At 34.8% G+C, this 26,960-nt stretch overlaps 1 protein-coding gene across 1 annotated transcript in view; it reads right to left on the bottom strand.

Annotated features, from left to right (window-relative positions):
• Positions 1 to 3,202: 3,202 nt before the first annotated feature.
• The window catches only part of Zip102B (Zinc/iron regulated transporter-related protein 102B), a 166,170-nt gene continuing 142,412 nt past the window's right edge, over positions 3,203 to 26,960 (bottom strand). The window contains exon 7 of the mRNA XM_090406851.1: positions 3,203 to 3,537. Within this exon, the coding sequence (XP_090262977.1) occupies positions 3,298 to 3,537 (240 nt within the window). The 3' untranslated portion in view covers positions 3,203 to 3,297. The remainder of the gene's footprint in view (positions 3,538 to 26,960) is intronic.

Genomic DNA, 26,960 nt, shown 5'->3' with positions numbered 1-26,960 from the left:
CTGAACCACAAAACCAGCCACAACAAATTTGATTTTTTTTTTTTTTTTACAATTTAACGGAAGATGACAAATAAGAAGTGAACAGAATGTATTTAATGCAATTCAAAAGCAGGACCCTTCTGATATAAAAGACTTCATGCTGGTTTCAAAAAATTTTAAAAAGTATATAAAAATAAAACTGACAGTTTCAAACCTCCCTTACCTAAGAGACAAAAAGAAGCAACTGATGACAACAAATAGAAAATTCCTGAACCACAAAAACAGCCACAAGAAATTTGATTTTTTTTTTTTACAATTTAACGGAAGATGATTTTCATACTAATCATGTAAAACCAAAGATTTCATAAAATTAATATGTAATAGTAAACACAATGCATATTTATAGTATAAAAATGCTCCTTCTCACTCCTCCATTTTGTAAAACTCAATGTAGCTTAGAAATACCAAAGTGCTTTACATCACGAGGTAAAACCTCATGAGATTTTACAAAAATAACCTTGTTTGTCTCTATGTATTTTATGTTAAATATTAATGTGAATAACCCTATGGGAATTGTCTGTAATTACTGTTTTAACTGAAGTTTCTAGAATGTCAAAAACAAAGGCAATGCTTTGCCACCGGAACTTTGTATAATAGCTATGTATAAAAGCACAAGAAAGTTGTTTACAATTAAGTGTGTGAGAAAGTTGTTTGCGAGCTCTGCACATGAACACCTTCAAAGTTAGAAGCAAAGAGATTCACTAGTTTCAGAGAAGTTTCCGCTGCCCGACAAGGTAAGAAAAAAAAAAGAGTGCATGGTGGAGAAGGGGTCAGCCTTAACAAAAAAGATCAAGAATTGCCGATTTCTTCGGTGTTTACAACCCTTGGTGCAACGTTCCGAGAAGGCGAAAATAAAAGGGGACTGGACCAAACATAGTGAGGAGAGTCCAGTTCCAGTTGTCGACAGAGGAGAGCCGAGATCCAGTTGCCGGGAGAGCAGAGGCGAGGTCCAGTTCCCGAAGCAGGAGAGGCGAAGTGCTGTTACCGACGAAAGCCAGAGAACCAGTCAGACCCAGAGGACCAGACTTTACATGTCCTAGTGCTGCAGGAAGTCAACTGAAGTCAAAGGCTGCAGAGCGATCTTCAAGCCTGTATGCTGAAACTTCTTGCCTGAGCTTTTGAGTACCGGGAAGATTGCAGTCCAAGACCCACTGTTATTCTGATGAAACGCCTCCTGAAACAAGACTCTCTAGACGGAAACCAAAGGCCTGAGATGCAGGACCTTTGGAAGGTGTCATGATAAAGAGCCACTGTAAGTGTGTCTCATCTTTTTATGTACATTCTTTTATAATCTAGCAGATATGTCATAGATGGACTGATAAGAAAGATCTATAAGAGAGTCCTCTGATTTGTTGTTAGCTGGAATATAAATTGTAAGATAACTTGCCATAGCTAGCTAATCTCTTTATGAGTAAATTAGTCTCGGCAATTTGATTTTCTTAAGCAGAGAAGTAACAGAGTAATTATATTGTATAGTCATTTAATATTGAAAAGGGAAAGTTTGTTTCTTTATATCAAAAGTATAAGGATAGGTAGAGAGAGAGAGAGAGAGAGTAACCTCCCTATCGCTTATTTAATGTACTTTGTTTTTAATGTAAATAAATGTGTTTTAATTAGAGTCCTGCCTGATTGTTTATTTTACAATGTACTGTTCCTAAATAAACGCGAACTTAAGAGCGGGAAACCAAGTAAGATAGCCGAAGCGTATAGTTAAGTGCAAATAGACCACGACTGTTTGTGTAAAGTATTACTGAAGGACTTTGTGTGAGAGATATTTAGAGATATTGCCATATTACTGACTTTTATGGCAATTAAAAGATACCGGTGGTGCAGTCTTATCAAATAAATTTTCTAGTATCCATAGGCATAAAACTCATAGTGCGAAAGGTAGATAAACTAAGTACCCAATAGTAAGATTGAATAGTGAGAATAAGAAAGGAATATATATAAAATTAATAATAATGGTGGCTTATAAATATATTATGATATTATTATTATTAGCAAGTAATAGCATACCGTTTACAATTTCTTTGCATTTTCTTCATTTAGTTGTGAATAGTTTTTTTTTTTTGGAGGGGGGGGGGATTTTTTTTTTTTTTTTTTTTAATTTTTGAATCTGGAAACAGATTAATTTATTTCCCATAGGATATAATGGAAAATTGGGTTTCAAGATACAAACCACAGTCAGGAACGAATTAAGTTCATACGTCAAGGTACCATTGTATTTAATTTTTTTTCTCAAATGTCAACAATTTACAGAAATTAACAATGAAGAAGAAAACTGAAAAACAAATTGCCACTGTTTCCTCTCCCTCAAGTTATCTGCCTTACAGCCAAACATTAGGAAAAATAACAATAGAAGTAGGAAAAGCAGAAGTAGAAAAAATCCATGATTGATACAAAAAAAAAAAAAAAAGGAAATATGCAATCTGCAAATGTTAATTTTATTAAACTTTGTTAAAATAAAGTAATTACAATAAATTATAACAATGAGCTTAATTATATATACAAAGTTCTGCAAGTAATAGATGATTCTTTGATGGAGTGTGAGATTGTGGTAGTTGTGCACTGAAATGGTACAATTAAGGCTACAAATCGAGATGTTTGTCAATTGCATGTATTTTCTGTATGAGACCAGTTAATGCTTTTAGTTAAAAAGTCCTCATAAATGGCTAACAACACATCCCAGATGGGATGGCATAGATCATTCTGATTGTGCTACAAAATCAATAAAATAAAAGTATGGGCAACATAGATCTTGCCAATATACATTCATTCATTCACAAATATGGAGGTGCAATTTTACACACACACACACACACACACACACACACAATGCAAAAAAGAAGTGAATAGAAGGTATTTAATGCAATTCAAAAGCAGGACCCTTCTGATATAAAAGACCACGCTGGTTTCAAAAAATTTTAAAAAGTATATAAAAATAAAACTGACAGTTTCATTTATCTAATTCTTGATTCAATTGCATAGGTTCAAACTGCACTTTCTTCTTTCTTTGGCTCACTATAAAAGGTTTCACAGATTAACACAAAATAACTAAGTTCATGAAGTGTGCAGTTTTTTGATAATATAAACAAAAGGCAATATGCGAGAGTTATTTAAAATTTTTCTTCAGCACCTTCACTAAAATAATCATTGGCTAGCACAAAGTCACAATAACTTTAATCATATTCATATACACAGTAGATAACCTGACAATCTACAAGCCCATTATACACACCTGCCTGTCTCAAAAGATTATCAATGATGATGACCAACAGATAATAACAAAGGAAGTAATGCACCCACTATTAATGCGAAGAGCTCAATTTTTCTAAAAATTCGTGAATCTGATGATGAATCACCATTGGTTGAATGTGAATGAGAATGACTTGAGATCTCTGGAAGTACGTGTACAGTAGCAACATAGAGAAATGTTCCAGCACTAAAAAGCATTGCAATTCCTGTAGCATTGTATGTAGATAGTGTCTCTTTGGCTGACTGCAAAACAAAATTCAAATACATGATACAGATTTAAATAATTTATATACAGTGAGTTGCATGACATTGAACCTATTCAAACTCAGATAACATATGAAAATCAATCATTCCCACATCCATTATTTGTAGCTTTGATGCTTATCTGAGATGGTTAAGCTCAGATAAGCTTACCATCTAATTACATCTAAAAAGCCAAAATATTCTCCAATCATTATATTATTATCAGTTTTAAGAATCATATGAATAGCAAACATATATGCAAACACTGAAAAAGTTTAAACTAATAATCGTGCAAACAGAACATTATACATTAATTTTTTTTAAGTCAACAGTTAGAACTGAAGGAGATACAACAGGAAATCTAGTCTAAGAATGCACATAATTAATGGACTGACAAAAATACATTTAATGGGTAGAGTGATGAGCCTCCATAGCTCAGTCAGTATAGATGAAGCACTCTGGTCAGAAAGACCTGAGTTCGATTGTTCAGTGATATGAGTTAGCCAGTCTCATATGGAGGTAGGGAGTTTTTTCACCCGGAAACTCTGGTTTTTCATTCCCTAGAACAGGCAAACCGGCCCATGAATACACTGCAGACATAGGACACACTGGGAGTGGAGGCATAGAGCTAACCACCTTATCCTCGATACGGCAGCGGTTAAATGTAGAAAAAATCCTTGACACCACAAGGTAAAAGAGGAGGGAAGGAATAAGAAGAAGGACAGAGTGAAGCATCACAGAGTTCAATGGATTGTGAAGCTGTCATCAGTAATGAGTCTTGACTCTCAAAAAGCTGTTTGAAATACTATAATTATATGAAGTAAACAGAACATTATACATTAATGTTTTAAGTCAACAGTTAGAACTGAAGGGGATGGTTCATACCCTTTTCATACTCCAGATGCAAAATCAGTTTTAAGAAAAGCACACAGACACAATATTGGTATTCGTTATCTATGTACATCACATTATGAATGAAAAGTGATATTACCTAGATAGCGAAAATAGAGCAGAGATGTGAATCTCAGCTCTTCAAAATTCCTGAACTAAACTGAATAACTACTATAACAAATGTAGCATGAAAATCAGTAGAAAAACTTTAATAAAAAATAGTGTGCATGTTGCCTAGGTATGATAATGATGAGCTGAGCAGAAGAGCAGTGATATTGAATGGCATAATAGCGAGAACGTGTGACAAGAGAGGACTGGTATATGTGGATGCTTGGAGTGCGTTTGAGGAAAGAGAGGAATTGTATGCGAGAGACTGCTTACATTTGAATGAGGAAGGACGTAGGCATCTGGGGAGAGATTGCTGTTCTGAACGAGTCAGTGTGTCCCAGGGAGGATGATAGCAGGGGTGGCCTCTTGTGGGAATGGATACTTGGGAAAAGGGAAACAACATCAGGTAACGCTGAGCCCAGTGGAGCCTAGAGGGGATAATGCTGGGTACAGAAACAATGGCATTTATATGCTTTATACTAATGCCAGGAGTATCCGGAATAAGGGAGAGGAATTGGTGGCGCAGATAGCATCAGCCTGACCAAAAGTTATTGGGATCACTGAGATGTAGTTGACAGAAGGGGATATAATAACAGGAATAAAAGTCGCTGGGTACAGCATTTTTCGTCAGGATAGGAGAGGAAAGAGTGGTGGTGGTGGTGGTGGGGCACTGCTTATGATAAGTGATGACATATGTCCTCTAAGAGTGGAGGCTTTAGAAGGAAGTGAGACAAATGATTTTGAGAGCATATGGTGTGAGGTAGAGGTAGGCAAGACAGGATATTTAGTGGGGTGTTGCTACAGACCCAGGAGCACAGAGGATGGGGACCAGGATATGTTTAGACAGTTAAGTTTGGCAAGTGCAAGAAGAATGATTGTTATGGGAGATTTTAACTACAGCAGTATAAATTGGAGAGAGGAAGATGCATGTAGCAATAGGGGAATGGAATTTCTAGAATTCTTGAGGGACAAATGTCTTAAGCAACATGTAACAGAGGGAACAAGAGGGTCAAGAGTTTTGGATTTGGTTATAGCATCAGAAGAGTTGATAACAACTGAGATGACATCTCTCCCACCAGTTGGAGAGAGTGACCATATGGTTTTGACTTGGAAAATGAATAGGCATGCAGGAGTATCAAAGAGACGGGAACTTATGTGGAATTATAAAGCAGGTGATTATAATAGTCTTAGATGTCAACTTCGGGAAGTTTCATGGAGGGAGGAATTGGAAGGCCAGGATATCATTAGTGCGTGGGAAATTGTGAAAGAATATTTGATAGCAGCAATGGTAAGTTGTATACCACGAGTGAAGAAGAGGACACAATTTGGAGTAAAGTGGATGACAAACAATATTAAACAGGAATTGCATGCGAAAAAGAAGCTATGGAAGAGATATAAGGAGACAGGTGAAGAGAAGATGATTGAAGAATATAAGACACAGGCCAGAAGAGTGACTAGTGTGGTAAGGAAAGCGAAACTGGAATATGAGAGGAGATTGGCCCTAAGATCCAAAGAAAATCCTAGGGAAGAATGATATTGTGGGATAAAAATGGGAATAGAGTGACTGATGCAGAGGACATAGTGGAATTGTTCAATGAACACTCTATTGAAATATTTCATCCTAGAGGAGTAAGTTTTAATGCTAGAGGGATAGGGCTGGTTCGAGGTTTGGAGGTACAGGAGGAAAGTGTGTTTCAGATACTGAGTACTCTGGATGTCAGTAAAGCTTTGGGACTGGATTGCATTTCACCATGAGTTTTAAGAAAATGCGCTAGGGAACTGACAGTGCCATTAACCTGGCTTTTCAATGAAAGTCTGGGTGCGGGAAAGGTGCCCAGGGAATGGAAGGAAGGTAAGATAGTGCCATTGCATAAGGGTGGTAACAGACTGGAAGTGTCTAATTATAGGCCAGTCTGTGTGTCATCAGTAGTTGTTAAGATCGTGGAGAAAGTAGTGCGAGACCGTATACAGCATTGGGCAGATGAGGGTAATGTTATCTGTGAGAGTCAACATGGATTTGTGAAAGGGCACTCTTGTTTTAGCAATATGCTAGCCTTTTATAATAAAGTTACAAGAACATTAGATGAGGGAAAAGCATATATTGCAATTTTCTTAGACTTAGCAAAGGCATTTGACAGGGTGCCACATGATAAGCTGATATTTAAGTTGCAGCACAAGGGTCTGGATGTCAGCTTGGTCAACTGGATTCAGGATTGGCTGTCTGATAGGTATCACAGAGTTGTGTATGGTGGAGCAGTTTCAAGGAGGCAGAGGGTTACAAGTGGGATCCCACAGGGCTCAATACTAGGACCTATGTTGTTTAACCTTTATATCAATGACATTGCCAGTGGATTGCAAGGGGATATTCAGTTGTTTGCAGATGATGCGAAGCTGGGAAGGATTATTAGTAATAGTGCAGATGTGGTAGCCCTGCAAGAGGATTTGAATAAGCTAGACAGACGGGCAAATGAATGGTAGTGTCAGTTTAATGCAGCAAAATGTAAGGTCTTGAGGTTTGGGAAACATCGATGGGATGCTGCATTCTCTATGGGAGGAGTTATACTGGAGGAAGTAGGGGGAGACAAGAGATCTGGGGTTGATGATTGATAGAAACCTGAAATTTAGGGGACATATTGCAAGGTAGTGAAGGTAACACAGAGGATTGCTGCAATTATGAGAAGGACACTGACCTGCAGAGATAAAACGGTTATCATTCCGTTGTATAAGTCTCTGATCAGACCACACTTAGACTATTGTTCTTGGATTTGGTACTCAGGATTTGAAGGGGATAAATTAACTGTGGAAAGGATACAAAGACGGATGACAAAGATGGTTTCAGGACTGTACGATTTTGGTTATGAGGATCGGCTGAGGGAATGTGGACTGCAGAGTTTGGTGGATAGAAGGAGGAGAGGTGATATGATTGAGACTTTTAAACTGTTGAGATGTGGTTACACGGTTGACACTGGGGAGTTTTTTCGCTTTGTTGAACAGCAGGAAGGAGTGATGACAAGAGGCCAGCCCTGGAAGTTACGAAAGGAAACTGTGAGCAAGAGGGTGAGGAGTGGTTTCTTTGCATGGAGGGTGGTTGAACCATGGAATGCATTGCCTGATGGAGTGGTGAGAGCGAGAATGGTCAATGAGTATAAGGAGTGGTATGATAGACTTTGTGTTTCTTAGGAAGGACCTCCCACGATGAGTCTTTTGACTCCATGGAGGCCTGAATAATAATAATAATAAATCAAAATAAGAAAGAACATGGAAAATATCAACTGCATTCTTAATGGATAATATATATAGAACAAGTAAAACATATCAGCTGTTTAGGCACATTTTTTAGTGAAGAAGGCAATTAAATATGGAAATAGCAAAATATGAAAAGCTGATATGGTAGGAGTCAAATGAATAAATTTATATGGAATAAAAGAAAAAGAAATTAGTCAGAACAATAAACTAGTTGTATAAAAGGCAGTATTCAAACCAATTATAGTTAATGGATCTGAGAGTTTTGTTGGAAATAAAACAGATAAAGTCTACAGGCACAGATATGAGAGTACAGTTGACCCTTGAACACAGGTTTGAACTGCATGGGTTCACCTATACATGTTTTTTTTTTTTTTAAATAAATATATTAGAAAATTTTTTGGACATTTGCGACAATTTAAAAAAACTCACAGATGAATTACATAGGTTACAAATATTAAAAAAAGTTAGATATGAATGAATGAATAAAATATATGTAGATATTAGTCTATTTTATCATTTACTACCATAAAATACAGACAAATCTATTATAAAAAGTTAAAATTTATCAAAACTTACGCACACAAACACTTACAGACCATACATGGCCATTTGCATTCAAGAGAAATGTAAACAAATGTAAAAATGCAGTATTAAATCATCAGTAATATCAGAATAATTCTTTCTGTTAAAAGTAGTTTGTTTCTTTGATTCCATGTCTGTCTGTAGTGAGGTTCAATTGTATTTTGTTATAATAAATAGTTTGTTATAGTGAATTTACTTTGGAAAGCATTGTGCCATTGGTAGAGCCTTTCAGCATTGTTTGTTATAATGGTATATACTACAGTGAGAGTCACTGCAGTTAGTAAAACTATTTTATTTATTGAAACGAAGAGTGGGAGAGTAAAGTTTGTAAAGATATGACAGGTCTGAACTAGGAAATGCTAGGATAGCAAATGAGTCAGTATGTGGTTGTGTACGAGGAATGGTGTGCAATTTTTAGATGTTTGCATTGAATTTGATAAATGGAAAGACTTATAACTGTTATGAATTAGTTAATTATTTAGCATAAAATAAAAAAAATAAAATGATTCATTCATTAATGTATAGGCTAGGCTACCGCGATGCAATCGTATCGATTGCACTAGGCTACCATAAAGCAATGATATTGCTGCTTCTTCGTTATCAATGCATGAATCAGTATGCCTGTAAATAAATATGAATTTCTTTCTCACATTATCTTTTCATTTTTGATGTCTATTATTAGTAATAGGTATAACAACTACAGTGTTTTGTATCATATAAGACAATATTTATGTAGATACTGACAGGCATACGATTAATCATGTAAACAGACGATGTAAACTTACAGTATTGATAAATATAGTACACTACTGTAAATGTATTTTCACTTCCTTATGGTTTTCTCAATAACATTATCTTTTCTCTAGCTTACTTTATTGTAAGAATATAGTATATAATACACACATACCATACAAAATATGTGTTAATTGACTGTTTATGTTATCGGTAAGGCTTCCAGTTAATTAACAGTAGGCTATTAGCAGTTAAGTTTTTGGGGAGTCAAAAGTTATATGTGGATTTTCAATCAATGCTGGGGAAGGGACTGCCCCTAACCCCCCAATGTTGTTCAAGAGTCAATTGTACTAAGAAAATTTGTGGAATGAACAGATGGCATCAATGGCAGAATCATATTGAAAATGAAGATATCAGGAAAGAAACTAACACTTTTATCATTCAGGAATGTGTAAGAAGAGCTAATCTAAGACAGTCTCTGTAAATCAGTTGGTATCAGTAATGCTCTTTAGTCTGGTTTGAATCCTGTCTAGGGCATAAACCTTTATAAGGGCTTTTTGAATGAAGATGAGTTAACCAGTCGTGGAAGCCATTTCCTTCCAGAAATCCAGTTTTTCATCCTGCAAGTGGGATGACCTCCAAGATTTGTTATGCCTTATTCCCATGGTTGCATTATTGCTTTCAGCCTTCCAACTCAGGCATATTTAATTAACACATCACCGAAGTAATCCTCTCCCAAATGGAAGCACATAATTCCCCATTCCCCCTAAGTAAGCAAGACATAGTACACTGCTATCATAACATTGGGTGCTCTGATTACACTCCAAATAATCAAAAACTGCATCTATGGTGGTCATTTAAACAGAATGGAAGATGAAAGATTACAAAACATGTTTTATGCTAGGATGATAGGAAAAAGATTCTGAGGAAAATGAACATTGAAGTGGACTGGTGTAGTCAGAAGTGCTTCAGAAGATGGATATATAAAATCTCACAATATTGAAGCCCTGACAAATAATACTAATTTGGAGGAAAATTGTCAATAGTTATTTAAGTTCATTACATGGTACTGTTATGTCATACTTTTCTAATTATATATCTATATGTTCCTCTCCTTGGATGTCAAGTGGTACTATTGAGAACACAAAGGAATTGCCCCAGGGACGAGCCAATTCCTAGGTGACAAAGCCACTGAAATTTGCCTCTCTTAAAATTCTGGGAAAATTTGTTTTTTATTGCTGCGCCATCCAGAACCCTTAGATTAAGAAAAGAGTTTCTCAATCAAGAAGTGAACTTGCAGAGGTACCCACCATTGACCTTTGTTTGCAGTCATGACCTTAACTATCGTTTATTCCCTCCCAGTTAGATTCGAATAATTTATGAGTGTCAATAGTTATTTAAGTTCATTACATGGTACTGTTATGTCCTACTTTTCTAATTATATATCTATATGTTGTATATTATACCTCTCCAAGGAGAGGTATAATATACAACATATCTACTTAACTATTGTTTATTCCGTCCGGCTTAGATTCGAATAATTTATGAGTTGGTGCATCGGACTCTTAGACACAGGCAATCAAATTAAAAATAGCAAAAGGTTTATTTATCATATTTGTTGTCATACAGTGTAAAGAATAATCAATCATTACTATTAGAATGGTAAACAAAATAACTTACATACATTTTAAACAAATATGAATATCATAGAAACACTTCTCTAAAAGAATCATAATCTAGCATTCTTAGATCATAAAACAAAATTGAAACTTCAGACTTTGACTAAATTACTCAAATAAAGACACTTCAATACCCTTTAAGACATAATTATCAATCAGCACATGTAAAAAACATTCCTTTTCTTTTTGTCTAACTGTTATCAAAGCACTATAGTCCTGTCTTATTCTAATCAGAGTCCTTAATTCTTAAATTACAGTTAATTTCTCTTCCTCACACACATTACTTGACAAAAAGGTTACAATACCATACTCAATGATCCTTTATACTTGTCTCTTCGATTCTTGATTCTTTTTCTCCAAACTATTTCCTTTTTGTCGGTTTTATGGCTGGGATTCTTGCGAATGTTGGTTGGTCCACACGTTGCTAGTATATCGATGCCTGTGTCAAGAACATTCTTGGCGAAAGGTCATTCTGCATTCGTGTAGCATGCTACAGAGTCGCTGAGCTTTCCCATGAGTTGCCTACTATCTGTCTATCCATTCATCATAGGGCTCGAGACCTGCAACCTTTCCAACTACTATGCGGCATCTCCGACTGCTACTACCGGAAGTGAGAGCAGAACTCCCTGCGAACTACATGTCCAGACAATCGAGAAGAGAAAACAAACAAACAAACAAAAAAAGCCTCGTGGGGATTTCTTAACCCTTTTATACTAACCCCCTACCAGTACTCTCTGTAACCTAAGTTGTTCACCCGTCTTCTCCAAACAGCTTAGGTCTCCACATGCGTATGCACGCGAGACCTCTTGGGACAACTTCTTAATCCGATGGTTTGCCCTTGTACTATGACCTTGTGTTCTCACTATGTTACATGCAATTTATACAGCAATTCTTTGTGTATCAATCTTAACAGGTAATATAAAATTTACCAAACTTCACTATCAAATATACAATCTAGTAGAAATTCTTTGACACTGAAATATACACAATTTTTCTTCTTAATCACTGTATCCTATATTTGTCAAGATATATATAATATATACTAGGATGCAAGCATATCCTTTCAGGGTTTAACTTGTTAAATTGTGATTGAATAAATTCCTAATGAATTTTATTCATTCAAAATTCAACAGTACTATCATAGCATTTTCTATAATTCTTAAGGCAACGTATCAGAAATTACATAATGATGCTTAATTACTCATGAATGCACCAAAATAGGTGCATTATTTAAATTATTTATTTTCTCCATACTGTCTCAATTTCTAATTTCCTAACTGTTTAAGCTAAAACAAGACAGTCTGTCAAAGAGACAGCTGAAGTTTTAATAATCTTAATAGATTAGATTACCTCTAACTAAATAAGAGTTTAGCACAATTGTTAAGATGTAGTTCAGTGCTGAAAACTGCAGAGCCACAGGATTATCAAGATTTTTGCATATTAGCACATATGCTTGAAACTGCACAACTTTCCATAATGTTATTATTATTACAAGGGAATCCCATATTAATCAATATTTGTAGAATGTCTATAATACCTCTATTTGAACTTGAACAGGGAAAACACTACCAAATGACAATGTATTTCATTCATCCATTACTCTCCAAGCAAAAAAATCTAGTTCTTAATCCCTTACAAACCACACACAAATTTCCAGGAGTCATATCTATTCTATAGACCCTTTTTTTCCCCACCTACCAACCAAATTTTGTAAACCACAAATTTATTTTCTCCTCATAAGGAACATTGCACAGACTGATTACCACCCTGGTTAAACATCTGTGATCCTCGCTACTATTATCATCTCTCCAAAACCCAAATCTATACATAATAATCATCTAGATAAGGTCATATCAATGTTATAAAGAGGGATAGCGGTTTCTTATTTCTGTGTCAGTGTACAACATGAAAGTGATCCTACAAGCTGTTTTATCCAATTCTGGAAATATATCCTCTAACCTTCAATTCCCTATATATCATCACTGCCAAATCCCTAGCCTCATCTTGTAATCTTTTTATCCTGAAGTGGCATAACCTTACTCTTTTCCACACTGTGGATCATTATGGATCACTGTGGATTATTATGCCAAACTGTGGATCACTACTGTGATCCACAGTTTGGCATAATAATCAGCCACTGGATACCCCCACCCCACCCCGAAATCATTATTAACGTACAAATTAAACAGCAGTGGTCTAAGTACAAAATCTGTGGCACACCACTGGCCACCTGCCTTCTCCTTCATTCTACTACACCATATACTACTTTTTTCATGCCTGCACATAAGACACTGTCGTACCTATAAGACTAGCTGCCTCCATTTATATAATAGGATTTCAAGTAGTCTCCTGTCAAATGTAAAGACATTCGATAGATACCACTTTACTAAGCTATTACTTTATTACAGAAAGTGAATAAATTATTAAAGTAAGACCTACTCTTCACCAATCCCCCCCCCCACACACACCAAAGCTCATATTCTTTTCTATTTACACATTCCAGAATTCTGTCCTTAACTGTTTTTTCAATATTTCGGTCATCATTCCAGAGATGATGATTAGTCTATAATTTGCTACTTCTGTACTGGAGCATCTTTCATATGATGAAACTATTTTGTCCTCTTTCCACTCTCTTGGGACTCTACCAGAGCTCACACTTTAACAGCCTGGTCAGATGCAATGCTAATTGCCATGCACTTCTCATAACACATAGGCTGATATCTTATCTAATTCCATGGTAGCATTCACATCGAGATCTGATAATATCCTACATACCTCCATTCCATTTACATTTATACCTTCGCAAATGTCTCCCTACCATCTGGCCTCATTAAAGTTATCTCACCATAATTGTTCTTCCATTTATTAGATATTTAGCAAAATAATTCTTAGTAATTTCCTTTGGCCTGTTTAGTTAATTTCCACACAAAATCTGATTTGGTCCTTATGCTAGCCATCCTTCTTCTATGAGCTTTGTAATGCTCACTTGCTGATTCCATTTCTCTGTATATTCCCTCCAGAGCATCAACATTTTCTTTTTTTTTTTGGAAATTATTGCTGGATGCTACGATTCCATTTAACACTCTCAAGCATTCCATAATCATTTCCCATGCACTAGCAACATCTTTTTCTAGCAGTTTCTTATACTGTGGGGGATGAACAGATGTGCATAACATGGATAAGAATTCAGCAATAGGGACAGATAGAATAACAGAATGTATGTGAAAGTAATGTGCAACCAAATCGGCTAGGCCTTGGATGTGTTTGTATAACTCGAGTCTCAGTTGAGGAAAGATACACAGGAATGGAAAGAATGTATGATAGTTCCATTGTAGAGTGATGCAAAAATCTATGTGTCTAACTACCGAGCTATCAGTATCTCTAGGGGGGGGTGATAAAGATTTTAGAGAAGTTGGTAAGAACTTGCATACAGAAATGGATTCACAGACAAGCTATACTATTCAAGGAACAGCATGGGCTTACTGGAGAGAGAGAGGTGTTTTTTTTTAGCAATTTGCTCATATTTTTATAACAATGTTATGGCTGAGTTGCATAAAGGGAATGGATACAGTCCAATACTGTTGTACTTTACTAAGGCACTGATAGAATACCACATGTAAGACTGTTGCATAAACTGGAGAGTTGGTAGTGGTGGTTTGGGGGGGGGGGGTAGCTACATGCTACCATACTGGAGAGATAATTATGAGCAAGGTGGTTTCCCATTGGCTTCCTTGCCATGGTATATTTTTTATGAGTGTAGCTGTGTGTGTTTGCCTGTTTTGAGGGATGAAAAACCTGAGTTACCGGGAGAAAAAACTCCACCTCCGCATGAGACCAGTCATTTAGTTGAAAGAGACCAGATAAAGGTTAGGTTAGGTTACTGATGGGAATCAAACCCAGGTCTTTCTGACCAGAGGGCTTTATCTTTACTAACTAAGCTACGGAGGCTCCAAACTGGAGAATATGGAATTGGAATATAAACTCTTGACTTGGATAAGTGGATGATTGACAGATATCAAAAAGTGATATAGGGTGAGTGTGAATCTGCCAGATTTAAAGTGACCAATGGTGTACCCTCAGGGATCAATGCTTGAACCACTGTTGTTCAACAGTACATTGACATTAGGAAGGATCCAACAGGAGACGTTCTAATGGTAGAATCAGGGGTCCTACTAATACCCAGCACTTACTGAATTATTTGAATAGGCTGAACATTTGAGCAAATGATAATGATCATCAGTTCAATGTTAGGAAGTGTAAAGTTATGAACTTTGATATGATGAGATTTCCCACAGCATATTGTATTAACAAGATTATGCTACAAGAAACTGATGAGGCTAGGGATCTTGGCATTATGGTGAATAGGAATTCAAAAGTCACATAGTAAAAACTGCAAATACAACTCAGAGGATAATTGTGATGTTGAAACAAACTTTAACACACAAGGATTTGGAAGTCATTTTGCCTCTTTACAAGGCCTTGATAAGATTGCACCTGGACTACTGTGCAAGCATTTGATCTCTTGATTTCAAGGGGGTTAAAGAAGTGTTGGAAAGGATGCAAAGAGTTACAAATATTATATCAGGATTATGAAATATAGATTATGAGAACAGATTGAGAGTATATAGACTATAGACTTTGGTTAATAGGAGAAAGAAGAGTGATATGATTGCAATCTATAAACTTCTGAATGGGTGTTATAGAATATTGTCAGATGCAATTTTTCAATATATGGAAGGTGGAGAGAGAACACAGAGGGATCCATGGAAGTTAAGTTTCTTTGCAGTTAAGAAAAGAGTAAGAGCTAGATTTTTGTGGGAAGTAAGATTCCTCGATGAGTCTATGGACTCCCTGGAGGCATCATGTAATAATAATAACAATAATCCATCTGTACTATTGCATCATTTAATGAATGTTCCAATAGCGATTTCAGACATGAAAAATTGCATTCTTTTATTATGGAGCGAGGAGCTGAAGGATTTTCCTTAGCCATAGCCAAGTTAGCTGGTCTTGGGTGTGGACAGTAGGGTTTTCCCCCCAGTTTATCCTGGGGGTTTCATCCCGCAAAGCAGGCAAACCGGCCTTGAGAACTGAACACTACAGGACATAGGATACACCAGAGCATATGGCCGACCACCTCACCCTGTGAAAGGTTTGAGGTCCGATGATTAATAAATCCTCGACACTGCAAGGTAAAAGAGGGTATAAAGAAGATGAGATGAGACTATATTAATTTACCCAAAATTTGTGAAATGCTATTTTAAGAACATCTTCAATCCATCAGCCATGGACTTTATATATATATATACAATCCCAGAAAGCATACTATGATCTTGTCTCTTTTCCCATTGTAATTTGAATTATTTCCACAGTTACCTAAATGTAGCTAACACAAGGCATTGTAATAATTACTTTGTGCTCAAAGGATTCTGGTTTGAAATCCAGCAGACATCAGTAGCTTAATAAATTATTTGGTTTATTTTGTTCTTATAATGTTAACTTCAGTGAGCAGCCCAGTTAAGTTCACCTAGCTTAAATTTGATATGAAATCACTCATGTATTAATGCTTAGGTTTTGGCTGTTATCCATATTACTTATTTTAATAGTTCTTCTTCTTCTTCAACCTTCTGGTTCTGTCCACTGCTGGACGAAGGTCTCCCCCATGATTTTCCAGATCACTCAGTTTTCTGCTTCTCCCATCCATCTCACTCCTGCAATTTGTTCCAGTTCATCTCTCTACCTTCTTTTTGGTCTTCCTCTTTGTCTTGCTCCATTCATTGGTCTCCACTCTGTTGTTTTTCTAGTCCATCTCCCGTCACTGCATCTGGCAACATGGCCAGCCCATCTCCACTTAGCCTGTTTAATGTATTTTACAATATCCATGACACCTGTTTGAGATCATATCCAGATATTTGTCTTCCTATCTCTTAATGTTATTTGTAGCATACTTCTTTCCATGCGATGTTGTGTTGTTCTCAGCTTTTTGTTTAGGGCTTCTGTTAAAGTCCATGTTTCTCCTCCACATATTAGGACAGGAAGTATGCATTGGTCGAAAGCTTTCCTTTTTAGACTCATAGGGATGTCACTTCTGAATGTCTCTCATTTTCCCATAGGCCATCCATCCAAGGTGAATTCTTCATTCAATCTCTTTTCTTTGGCACTACTCAAAGGATAACAATTGACCCAAATATACATATGAAGTAACTTGTTCTATTTCATGGTTTTCAACTTTGATAGTTCTATGGTTTATGTATTTATTCATCATTATTTTTGTTTTTTCTTTATTTATTTTTAATCCAATTTCTCTGGAGGCTTCGTTTAGCTGATTTAGCCTTTCTTCCAGATTATCTGTTATTGTTAATATTATGTAATTTATTCGTTGTTACATATTTATCTTTTGTTTATTTGTTTTACAAATTCCCCTTTTATATACTTCTTTATGTGTGTCTAACTCGACCCTACCTAGGAATGATTCCTTTTCGGACACTGGCAAATTTATATTTTTATGCTGTGTATCCTATAACATGAGTTTATTCAGGTTCAGGGAATATTCCTAGATTGGTTGGCATTCACTCTAACACACTCTGAATAGATATCGGTACTAATTGCAATCATGGCTAATGATCTATTACTTAATCTCATTCATCAAAATCCCTCCCGCTATGGTTCTAATTTTTGCAAGTGGTAATTTGAAATCTCGAATTCAGGCATGAGTCAGGTATATGTAACAAAACATGTTTATTGGAACAAATGACAATTACAACTAAAAATTGGATTAAAATACTAAACTTCCAAATCTCTTACTAGGTTAATATCTCATACTACGCTAGTTATACAATGCTAAACTAATCAAAATACACTCAGGTCACAATACTAATCATCCAAAACAATAAAACTAAATGACGATATTATTCTAAATCAATTCTCTTGTGCATGCTACTCTTAAAGACATCTTATACAACTTGTTACTATCTGATAAAGGTGATCCACTAAATACAAATATAATTTCAGTCACATGCAACTATATAGATTCATTTCTTTGTTTAACAGAATTATGCGATCTCAAATTATGAATTCTTATCAGAGTCCTCTATGGATTGTCCACATAACTTAATCTAACATTAATTTCTATCTCTTTCAGAACATACAGTAAAGGTCTTTACATTACCCAGTCCTTTCCAAAGGTCTGTTAACTGCCACGTGTTGTTTGGGTCATCCTTCGATCGGTTGTCTCGGCACCTGGCTTATGGCTACGTCGTCCTTTCTAGATTTTCCGAACTTCGAGTTCGGAAAATCTAGAAGGGACTAGAACTTGAACTAATTACTGCCTCGACTGAGGGTTATCTCCACTCCTTATCGAATGAGATATCCAACGACTGGTACATTTTTTCTGTAGGCCGATGATTCGTAAGCAGCTCGTCGTGGGATCTTGTTCGGCATACTCAGAATGACTGCCCGCTGCCCAACATTATAGGACCCTGGCCGGTCCTTTTTCCATCCACTGGTCAGGAATCCTGGAGGTGAAGTCAGGAACAAAAAGCCCTTGCAATATCGCGCATATTGCCTTATATTCTCTCTCTTCTGCGCATGACCCTTAACTTTTATGCCCTCAAGATGATCCTCAATTTCCTTACTGCCGTTAGGTGCTGTCTTCTAGGGAAGCGTGCTTGCGTCATCTTCTGTATATGCAGTACCCTGAGGTGTTACGGCCAACACGTGCATTTCAGACGCGACCTTTGCACTGGTACTCTTTACTGTCTGGCGATTTACGAAGTTCCAGACAGCTTAATAGGACAAAATTTAACTACTATTTCCCTCTTACAAAAAATTTCATAACTCTGATAATTCTCCAGTTTAGTTTTCGACTATAAATATTTTTGATACAATTCATATACTATTACACAATTTCCTATACAACACATCAGAACTTTCTGCTGGTGAGCAGGTATTATCTAAGTCAGCCAAAATTCTCATGTTAGATTCTGAATGAATAATTTCTTTAAATTCGTCCATTCAGGATCAAACACTATCAGGACAATATCATCTGCAAATTTCAGATGATGCAGTCTTTCTCCATTTATGTTTATTCCTTTTGTTACCCAATCAAGGCTTCTAAAAACTTCCTCTAGTGCAGCTGTAAATAATTTGGGAGATATGGTGTCGCCTTGCCGGATGCCTTTTTGTATTGGGAACTTTTCACTGTTTTTATATAATTTAATTACAGAAGTTGCATTATTGTAAATATGTTTTAGTGTTTCAATATATGGTTTCTCAGTTCCCTGGGTTTCAAGTGCTTTTAGTGTTGCAGATGTTTTAACTGAATCAAATGCTTTTTCATAGTCTATATAGGCCAGACATAAGGGTTTATTGTATTCAATTGATTTTTCAATGAACTGTCTTAATGTGTGAATATGGTCCAAAGTATTGTAATTCTTCCTAAATCCAGCTTGTTCACAGGATTGCATTACCTCTAGTTTAGATTTTATTCTATTATTTATAATTTTTGTGAAAACTTTATATATGGTGGGGAGTAGGCTTATAGGTCTGTAGTTTTTAATTTCTTCCTTATTGCCCTTTTTAAAAATTAATATTAGAAGTGAATTGTTCCAATTTTTCGGAATTTTTCTCTGGTTTAGGCATTTATTGAAGAGTTTACTCAACTATTTGATGACAGGGCTTCCTCCTAGTTTTAAGAAGTCTACCATAATTCCATCTTCTCCTGGGGCCTTTCCATTCTTCATTTCCCGCAGTGCAATTTCCACTTCACCGTTTAAGATCTCAGGGGCATCATGTTCTTCCTCACTTGAGTAATCCATAGATGATTCTTGGATGTCCTGGTCTTTGTCTTCATAGAGCTCAGTATAAAATTCCTGAATTCTTCTGATTACTGCATCTCTATTTTTTTTATCAGTTCACCATTTTTTCCTCTTACAGCAGCTATTTCCTTTGTTCCAACTGATAATTTCGTCTTAGGACGAAATTATCAGTCTTAGGACCTTCATATTACTATTGTTTTCTATTGTTTCTTTAATTTTCCTAGTATTATACGATCTAAGTTCATGTTTCATCCTTTTACGTATAGTTTTACAAATTTCCCTATATTCTATTTTATTGGTGTCATTGAAATCTCTTTTCATATCTCTTCTTTTCTTCATCAGATCTAAGATTTCTTGTCTTAGTTTTACCTCTCCTTGGTGCCTTTTTACACATCCTATTTCTAGTGCACAATTCAAGATAGATTTTGTTAATATTTCATTAGCATCATCGATGGTAATAGCTGTGTGTTTAACATTTTTAGTTCATTTTTGAGTGATTCTCTATCACAGCTTTTATTGTAGTAGAGGTTTTGTAGATTCACTAAATTGGACTTTTTTCTTATGAGCTTATTCCATTATCATTTTTTGTTGATCCATACTTTTGCCCTTACTAGTCTGTGATCATTTCCGGTGTTAAATCTAGTAAGCACTTCGGTATTATTTATATATCTTCTGTTGGAGAGGATGAAGTCTATTGCATTGTAAGTTTGTCCATTTGGGCTTCTCCAAATCCATTTTCGATTGATTTTCCTTCTTGAAAAAGCTGTTCATAATAAAGAGGTTATTTTCTTCTGCAAATTCAACAAGTCTATCTCCTCTTTCATTCCTCTGTCCAAATCCAAATTTACTAATGGAGTTCAGATGGTCATCTCTGCTTCCAATTTTGGCATTAAAATCACCCATTATAATTATGTAGAATTCTTTAGAATTATTGAATGTGGATTCTAATGTTTCATAGAAATCTTCTATCTCTTCATCTGAATGGTCCATAGTTGGGGCATATACATGAATAATTTTCAGTTGGTATCCTTTATTTATGAAGAGACTTAGTTCAGCTATTCTTGATGTTATTTTATTTACAAACAGGACAATGTCCTTGATTGTTTTATTTATTAGGAATCCTACACCACCAGTTGAGTTTCTGTCACATTCACAGTGGTAGAGTAGATGTCCATCTTTTAATCGCATGAGAGTTTCTCTTTCCTTCTTATCTCTGAAAGGCCCACAATGTCCCATTTTCTTCATCATTTCTTCCAATCTATCATCATCCTGTAGAGATCTGCAGTTATATGTTCCTACTAATATCCTTCTATCATTGTGCACTGTAGGTGGACTCATTGTAGCTAGTGGAGACTGTAGCATATTTTTCGACCTAGACCCTCTGCCTAAGTCCAGGACGCGCCCCTTTTTATGCTGGGCGACGGACGAGCCAGTACGTAATTTTCCTATTTTATTTTAATAGTTAATACCACTGAAATAAATAATAAGAATAACAGCTAATATCTAATCAAAGATACATGACAGATTTTGTATCATATTTAAGTTTATAACTGGGCTGCTCACTGAAGTTAAAGTTGCTTAATACAACAAATATTAAATCATATCACATGATTTTTGCTTTATGGCATGAGAATCATTCTAGAAGTAATCACAAACAGGAAAAAAATAACACATAAACACTATTCAATAACTATGCCTGCAAGACATTACAATATTCTAGGCATTCATTATTCTTTCAAAATTATAGTTTGCCTTTACCATAATCCACTGTTACATGACCAAATCACAAACATATGTATGCTTGGAGACTGCTGTATATTGAACATACAGCAGCCTGGATATATCTGGCTATATTATCTGCATATAACATGACATATTCAGTAATATCCACAATCAGTAAGCTGTCAGAAAAAGTATATATAGATTCTTGTTCAGAAATTGTTTAGTAACAGTGTTGATTTACACAGTTTATCTGTTGAGATAAAAGTTGTTTCTTCTGGCATCACAACCTATGTGACCAAAACTCAATCAAGGCTGAAAACATGGAAGTACTGTACTCTACAACTATCACTGTACTATTATATTTGTTTCAACAAGGAAATACTATGAGTAGGCATATTTAAATAAATTATAATACCAGAATAAACTATGTTCTTCAGATGAACTATTACAGAAAGAATTGCAACATATTATTTCCACCTTTTTATCTAATGGTTATAAGAATTCTTTCATCAAAAGAGCTTTGAACAGTTTTGGTATCTCCACCTCTTCAAATACAGAAGAAATAACTTATTCCTATCCCTTACGTACAAGGCATTAGTGAACGGATAGTGAAAGTTTTAAAATCACTGAATATTTTTGTTGCCTTTTGCACCATCGGAAAAATCTCCATCTTTCTCGCTTCTCCTAAAGACAAGCTTCCACATCTCAATTATCCAGATGACTACCAGATTTCTTGCTTTTCTGGGTTATCTTATTTTGGACAAACAAGAAGATCTGCTTTTATTTGGCTAGAAGAGCACAAGTCTTATATGCAATACCTTGAGCCTGAACAATCTGGACTTGAGGAGCATGCTATCAACACTAGATATAGAGTTCACAGTGAGTCCTTTGCAAAAGTCAGTTCCTCATGGAACGGCTTTATAAAGAAACACGTAAAACTTTACTTCACTCTCCTAACTTAAACAGATCTGATTGTCTACATCTATTCCCTTTGTGGGAGATAATACTTTTTAAATTAGCTAATCTTTCCTAACTTTATTTATTTAACTGTATACTTAAAAATGATAATAATAATAATAAGTTAGGAAATTTAATGACCTCTTTTAGTTATCTTACATTAGCTACTCAGGTGGTACCTTTTGGAATAATAATTATAATTCAATACAAGAATGCATTATCTTTTTGCATCCTTGTATTGAAGATACCTTTGATACGGGACATGATCAACTGGGTGACGGCGGATGGGCGATGGCCAATAGGTGCCGGACATCTGAGCAACCAAATAATAGATCAAATATGCAATGTTATTCTATTGATCCACTACCCAGTAAATTTAAATAATATTTTTTTGAGAAATGATATAAACATAAAATTTGAAAATTCTCATTTATAATTAAGTTTATTTTTACTGTGTAGAATTACAAAATTGTATAGAAGTTATATTGAAATTGCCCATGCAAAAAATGAGTCAGCTAGATAATAAATATTTTCATTTATATCATATATCAAAATTTGTAGGATCATTTAAGAAAGAAATGGTTAAAAAAAGTGGTCTGAAAATGATTTAAAAATGAAAAGGTATAATTGCACAATATTAAAATAAAGAAAAAATACAGTTTTTTAATTCTTTTAACCAGATACAATTCTGAATTGCAATTCACTTTAAATTCAAAAATGATCACTTCACTTCCTTTCATTCCAGAACAAGATATTATTTAAAGTGTTTCTGAACTTGAGAATAATTTATCCAATGAATTTGAAGCAATTTTAGAATGGTCTACGAACATATACATAGGTCATCTCAGGAATAATAGAACCAGGGCTCCACCGATTTTTCCCTGAAACGTTGGTCTGTGTACCAAAGAACAGTAAATGGAAGCTCTGGAAATACTTTTATTGGGATTATATTGATCAAGTGCATATAACAACAACTAAGTTATACCAACTAGTTTCACCAACTAAGTCTGTTGGCATCTTCAGGGTACATAACTGATGTTACGGCACTAAAAAGTAAAAAAACTGTTACAAACTATAATCAACCGATTCCAATTATATTAAACAAAGAACAGAGGGCGTACAATACATTCATAGAGCGTGGATGATATCACTTGTTGTTATTTAGGAACGTTCTATAGTTGGCACTGTAATTCAGTTCTAGCGAGTTGAAGGATCTGATAAGGGCCTTCCAGATCACGGGTAAGATTAGTCCTTGGTTCCTGTTAAGGTTTTGTATACAGCGGGCAACTGTTGTGGCCTCTTTAAAAATTCGGGAGCGGAACTCCTCCTCCATGTAAGGAACTACAGAACGTTCCTAAATAACAACAAGTGATATCATCCACGCTCTATGAATGTATTGTACGCACTCTGTTCTTTGTTTAATATAATTGGAATCGGTTGATTATAGTTTGTAACAGTTTTTTTATTTTTTAGTGCCGTACATCAGTTATGTACCCTGAAGATGCCAACAGACTTAGTTGGTGAAACTAGTTGGTATAACTTAGTTGTTGTCATATGCACTTGATCAATATAATCCCAATAAAAGTATTTCCAGAGCTTTTTGGTCAGGAAAATTAAACGTTTTTTTAACAGTAAATGGAAGCAATAGGACAAATAGTTTTGCAGAAGCCTGTCATCAAAACTTGCCTTTGGCAGCAGCACAAGTCATCCAAATTAATGGATTTTTATAAATAGACTACAAAAAAATTCAAAAAACAAATGTTGATTATGCAAGAGCAGTAGCAGGTTTTCAGCATCAGCACAAATGTAGACGTTACGATGAAGCTGACCAGAGAATTTTGAAAAAGTTATAAATTACAATAGGGAAAATATAATAGAATATTTACGTGGCATTACATAACTATAATATGAATTAATAAATTTAAAATAAAAATTTTGTTTTCAATTTCATATACTTTTTTTGTTTTATTGTATATATGTAACATGTGTAAATATGTTTGCTAATTACAAAATAATATTAATAAATTAATTAAAAAACTATTTTTTTCTTTATTTTAATATTGTGCAATTACAGCAATCCCTCGATTAATGCGTCTCGGATTAGTGTCATTTTTTTTCTATACCCAAATTCGATTAGTGTGCCTCTAAAATTCGTTAGTGCACCTATATATTTTTTAAAAATAAATGTTACAGATTTTAAAAATTTTCTATCTATACATTTTTTATGTCTAACTATTTTAAAAACTCACTCACCAGGATGAAATAATTTAGTTACCGATTTAAAACATTTTACAAAGTTATTTTTTAATGACATACTACACTATGTTCCAAAATCATATTGTCTGCTAATTACATAGCATTTTGATTATCACATTTCGTGTCTCCTTTTGCAATTGTTTTCCTTACTTTTTTTTTAATTTTAAGTTTTTTTGCCAACCTTTCATCATGAGTAAAAAATTCAGTGAGCAAAAAAGTGGAAGTGTGAAAATGATTCGAAAAGTAATCTCATTGGAAGAAAAACTTGAAATAATAAAGAAAATTGAACAAGTCGAGCCCAGAGCAAAGATAGGACAAGAACACAAAAATGGGTGATTCAACTATAAGAGCAATTTTAAGCAATGCTGCTGAATACAAAGAGAAAGGTAAGGCTGCTCCCAGTTCATCATGCATGCACTCGAAATCTAAGTATTATAATGATTGAATTAAAGAGACTTTTTCTACATGGATCGAAGATTATAGCCAAAAACCGATCCTGACCTTATTAAATCAAAAGTATTAAGTCTCTTTGCAACTTAAAGTTGCAAAGAGACTGATAATGTTCTAATCACAGGCGAAGCTGCAAGTGCAGATAAGGAGGTAGCTGCAAATTATCCAGAGATTTTGAAGAAAATTTTGGAAGAAAAGGGGGTGGAAGCTATTGTGACCAACAATTATTTAATGTTGATGAAACTGGCCTTTTTTAGAAGTGAATGCCTTCCAAGACTTTTCTGGCCAAATTGGAGAAATCTCAGTCTGATTATAAAGTTGCAAAGTCGAATGAAATTACTGATAGCAATATGCGAGCCATTTGGAAGCACAATCTTCCACATTGTGCAAATGATTTTAGAGGACTTTTCAAATGAATCTAAGTTAATTAAATCTCATTCTGAGAAAATTAGTGATTCCAACCTGCTAAATTCAGATGCACAGCAGGAAGATCCTGAAAAATATGAAAAAAATTTAAACACTGACAAGCCCAAAGAGATTTCATAGAAACAATTTGCAATTATTTTTCATAAAATCGAAGTTTTTAAGCAGCACTGTTTAGAGGCTGACCCCGATGAAGAGAGAAGCAGTAAAATTTGCGGAAGTAGAAGAGGCAATAGGATCATACCGTCAGTTGTATGAAAAAAAGAAACAGTATCCTGCCAAACTATGCTCATTTCTTTGTTAAGAAGTAGAATAATAAATTTATATTCTGAATATGTTTTATTGTCTTTCAGCTTCATGGGTTTCCTTTAACTAGACCCTGAGATATACCCTAATCTTTTATAAAAAAAATTAAGGGTCAAAAAAGAAATTTGTGGAACGAATTATACTTTTTCCCATAGGTTATTATATTCGATTAGAGCATTTTTGATTAATGCACCTGTTTTAAAGAATGCATTAGGTGCATTAATTGAGGGATTGCGGTATACCTTTTCATTTTAAAATCATTTTCAAACCACTCTTTTTAACCCTCTCTTTCTTAAATGATCCTACAAATTTTGATATATAATATAATTCTTGGAAAACGAATTCTTCAAAAGCAAGTTTTCGAATGATCAATTCTTCAAAAAAATACAAATTTTTAATTTATCAAAAATGAGAATATCAGAGGCATAGGTCAGATTAGGTCTGGATTATTTTAGTTGTTTTTTTCAATCATGTGGAAATAACTCATAGTTCATAACTTATAACTCATAAGTCTTAATCATATTTATATTTATATATATTTTACCAATATTTACAAAAAAAAAAAAAAAAAAAAATCTGCCAAATCGTATGCCTGCTAAGCTTGTAAAAACGTGTAAGTTTCTGTTGCCCAATTAACTTTCATCCACCTGGCTATCGCCCATTGTGAATTGCCCAGTTGCCATGAATACACATAAATTATAATAAAAAAATTATGTACATGAGTTTATTTCAGTATCATGATTTAAGTACTATTATATTAGATCTCAGGTTCTACAAGGAATATTTCTGTTTAACAACTCCATAAGAATCATGATATACAATAGCTCTTACAGCTGTGGAATGAGAGTACTTTTTTCTTTTTTTTACAATTATTCTTATGGATTAACAACTCTTCCTTCTTATGGAGAGAAAAACATGATATTCTACTAAAAACTTGAAAACATGCTCATTCTACTAATGTACCGAAAGATAGCTTACTCTTATAAGACAATTACACTTTTTTTTTTTTATATATAATGTTTGTCAAGTAGCTTTATTTTATCATCCTACATGTTTCGCCAATTTTTCTATCGGCATCTTCAGGGAATACAAACTACTAAGCTAAATGAAGGTAACAGACTAGGTTATAACTGACGGTTCTAATTCATACAAAAAATTAGTATTGTGCGTGTCTCGCGAACGTGATTTATTCGTTATGGCTCATGATGTAATTGTCATGAAAGTTCATTTCTTTGATGTTTAATGATCTGATTAA

This window comes from Typopeltis vanoorti, chromosome 17 (genome assembly GCF_054136105.1).
Source record: "Typopeltis vanoorti isolate ZY-2024b chromosome 17, IOZ_Tvanoo_1.0, whole genome shotgun sequence".
NCBI classification, from domain to species: Eukaryota; Metazoa; Arthropoda; class Arachnida; order Uropygi; family Thelyphonidae; genus Typopeltis; species Typopeltis vanoorti.
The sequence above is the reverse complement of the archived record's forward strand: the minus strand, read 5'-3'. Positions and strand labels throughout refer to the sequence as shown.